At 49.3% G+C, this 3,287-nt stretch overlaps 1 protein-coding gene across 1 annotated transcript in view; it reads left to right on the top strand.

Moving 5' to 3' along the window:
- The first annotated feature begins 472 nt into the window (after positions 1 to 472).
- The window catches only part of SLC25A19 (solute carrier family 25 (mitochondrial thiamine pyrophosphate carrier), member 19), an 11,628-nt gene continuing 8,813 nt past the window's right edge, over positions 473 to 3,287 (top strand). The window contains exons 1-2 of the mRNA XM_006869583.1: positions 473 to 639; positions 1,032 to 1,187. Coding sequence (XP_006869645.1) covers positions 508 to 639; positions 1,032 to 1,187 — 288 coding nt within the window. The 5' untranslated portion in view covers positions 473 to 507. The remainder of the gene's footprint in view (positions 640 to 1,031; positions 1,188 to 3,287) is intronic.

Consider the following 3,287-nt stretch of genomic DNA (forward strand, 5'->3'; position numbering starts at 1 on the left):
TGTGTGCAGGGCAGGGGGAAGGCACCAAAGGGCTCAGGGCCCTGGGTTCTTCATCAGGTTCATGCAGATTGGTAGAGAATCCCAACAGCCTGCGTGTCTGACAGTCCTCCTAATGGTCCACTGCTGTGGGCTCTGCTCTGTCTCCAACACAGCCCGAGACTTGGCCATGTTTGGAGGTCTGCCTCCAAAAGCTAGAGGTGACTGGGACACCCAGTGGGCTCTGCTTATCCATTCAGTCCACAAGCAAGTATGCTTGCTGATGGTGACCCAGGCTGGGGGGGGGGGGGGGGGGGGGGGGGGGGGGGGGGGGGGGGGGGGGGGGGGGGGGGGGGGGGGGGGGGGGGGGGGGGGGGGGTGAGTCAGAAAGTGTGAATGTCCCCGAGTGACACGTGCTTTAAAGAAGAGCAAACTTATCGGGTGCTGTTCAAGCAGAGCCCCGTAGGCGCTTACCTCAGACTCTTGCATTTAGCTTGCTACGGATGGACGCTGAATGGGCCAGAGGCAGGGATGGTCGGCTATGACCCCAGAGCTGATGGCAAAAATATCTCCAAGTTCGAGGTGGCAGTGGCTGGCTCCTTGTCTGGACTTGTCACTCGGGCACTGATCAGTCCCTTGGATGTCATCAAGATCCGTTTCCAGGTGAGCTAGAGGGAGGGCAACGGTCAGGGTCTCTTTCAAAACCAGTCCCAGAATCTGGAATTGTGTAACCAAGGTGAAGTGTTGCCCTCTTAACCTTCACTGCATTCCTCAAAGTTCTCTTGCTCACCCGGAGGCAGGTGCCCCACTAAGCGAGGTACCCATCAAAGATTCTCCTCCCAGGGGTGACTGTCATCTGTCTCTCTCCCAACTCCCTGATAGGGACGGAGGGCCCCAGGAGGCAAGGTAAGCATGGGCTATCTTGTGCTTACTTACTAATCACAGGTGAGATTGTCCACCACAGACAGCATGTAAGCACAAGTAAGTCCAGGCATGTACCTTGCTTGTTGGGTAATCCTCCCCTGTCCTCTGACTTTGTCCGGCTTGATTCCCAGCTTCAGATCGAACGCCTGTCCCGCAGTGACCCCCGTGCAAAGTACCACGGCATCCTCCAGGCTGGGAGACAGATTCTGCAGGAGGAGGGCCCAGCGGCATTCTGGAAAGGACACATCCCAGCCCAGCTTCTCTCCATAGGCTATGGGGCTGTCCAAGTAGGTGGCAGGGGAACTGGCCCGACTCCTGGGATGACAATGGAGGGACGCAGGGATAGGGAGGCCATCAGGAAGAGGCGAAGGCCACACGCTTCTCAACTTGTCTTAATGGGAACTTGCCTGCCCGATGGGAAGCGTGGTCAGACTGAGCTGTATCATGGGTGCTCCTCCCCCCTGGACTCCATCCTGGGGGACCACTAGGTGTCACACCCAGGAGGCAGTCTAGCCCCACACTGATGGGATTGAGTTGATGGTGATACAAATGCTTTCTCTTATGGAATCACATTTGCACCTATGAGACCCATTTGAATCATAGGACAGCTGAAGAGGTGTTAGGATTTGGAGCACAGAGAGGTTAAGTGAGTTGCCTGAGGCCACACAGCCCATTTGAGGTGGAGCTAAGATTGGAATCCTGGCTTCTGGACTTTGAGTTACTCATTCAATCAACTAAGTGCCAGTATATTCCTGAGTAGTTGTGATCATAAGCATTTTACATCTCTTCATGGGAGTCCTTTGAAGTCCTTTCTCTTGTCGCTTCTAATTTACACATGAGAAGATGGAGGCAAAGGCTTAGGTAACTCCAGGATTGCCACCTGGGCAGGCTAGTGCCCACAGCATTCCAGACTGCCCATGCCATGACACTGCCCAAATCAGGTGTGCATTGAGCTGACAGGCCCCAGCTGCCCCCACCTCTGCATCCGGCACACTGTTAGGTACCTCGGCATGGTGACCAGGATGTTCTTAGGAAACTGGGACACCCAGAGCTGACTGAATTGCTGCATTTCCAGGAGCTACACTAGGGTCAGCTCCTCTTTTCCTATTGTTGTTAGATTCTGCCTAGTTAGTCGTGACTCATAGCGAGCTTACGCACAACAGAACGAAAACCACTGCCTGGTCCTGCCGATTGTTGCTATGTTTGAGTCAGTTGTTGACATTGTATCAGTCCATTTCGCTGAGGGTCTTCCTTTTTTTTGCTGACCCTCTCCTTTACCTTCTCCTGACAGCAGCTCAGAAAATCATGGATAGGATTTCCTGATATTAAAAATGGCTTAATGAAGCTGAAGAAAATGAAAACAAGTCCATGAGAGCCAAAACCTGACCGTGAATATATCCCACCTGAATTTAGAGATCATCTGAAGAACAGATTTGAAACATTAAACCCTAAAGACCGAAGACCAGAAGAGTTGTGGGATGACATCAAGAACATAATACATGAAGAGAGCAAAAAGTCATTAAGACAAGAAAGGAGAAGGTCAAAATTGATGTCAGAAGAGACTCTGAAACTTGCTTTCCAGCGTAGAGATGCTAAAGCAAATGGAAGAATTGAGGAGGTCTAAGAGCTGAACAGAAAATTTCAAAGATCAGCTCGAGAAGATAAAGCCAAATACTATAATAAAATATGCAAAGATTTGGAATTAGAAAACCAAAAAGGAAGAACACGGTCAGTATTTCTCAAGCTGGGGGAACTGAAGAAAAAATTCAAGCCTCGACTTTCGTTTTTGAAAGATTCTCTGGGCAAATGATTGAATGATGCAGAATGCATCAAGAAAAGATGGAAGGAATATACAGTCATTGTACCTAAAGGAAATGGTTAATGTTCAACCATTTCAAGAGATACCATATGATCAAGAGCCAATGATACTCAGGGAGGAAATCCAAAGTACATTGAAGGAACTGGCAAAGAACAAGGCACCAGGAATTGATGGAATAAAAATTGAAATCTTTCAAGAAAGTGAGGTGGCACAAGAGGCACTCACTCATCTCTGCCAAGAAATTTGGAAGACAACTATCTGGCTGACTGATTGGAAGAGATCCATATTTTCGCCCATTCCAAAGAGAGGTGACCCAACGGAAGGCGGAAATCATCGGACAATCTCTTTGATATCTCAAGCGAGTCAAGTTTTGCTAAAGGTAATACAGAAACGGCTACATTCATACATTGACAGAGAACTTCCAGAGGTTCAAGCTGGATTCAGAAGAGGGCATGGAACGAGGGATACCATTGCTGATGTCCGATGGATCTTGGCTGAAAGCAGAGAATATCAGAAAGATGTTTACCTATGCTTTATTGACTACGCAAAGGCTTTTGATTGTGTGGAT

The sequence above is a fragment of the Chrysochloris asiatica genome, unplaced genomic scaffold (assembly GCF_000296735.1).
Source record: "Chrysochloris asiatica unplaced genomic scaffold, ChrAsi1.0 scaffold00132, whole genome shotgun sequence".
Taxonomy (NCBI): domain Eukaryota; kingdom Metazoa; phylum Chordata; class Mammalia; order Afrosoricida; family Chrysochloridae; genus Chrysochloris; species Chrysochloris asiatica.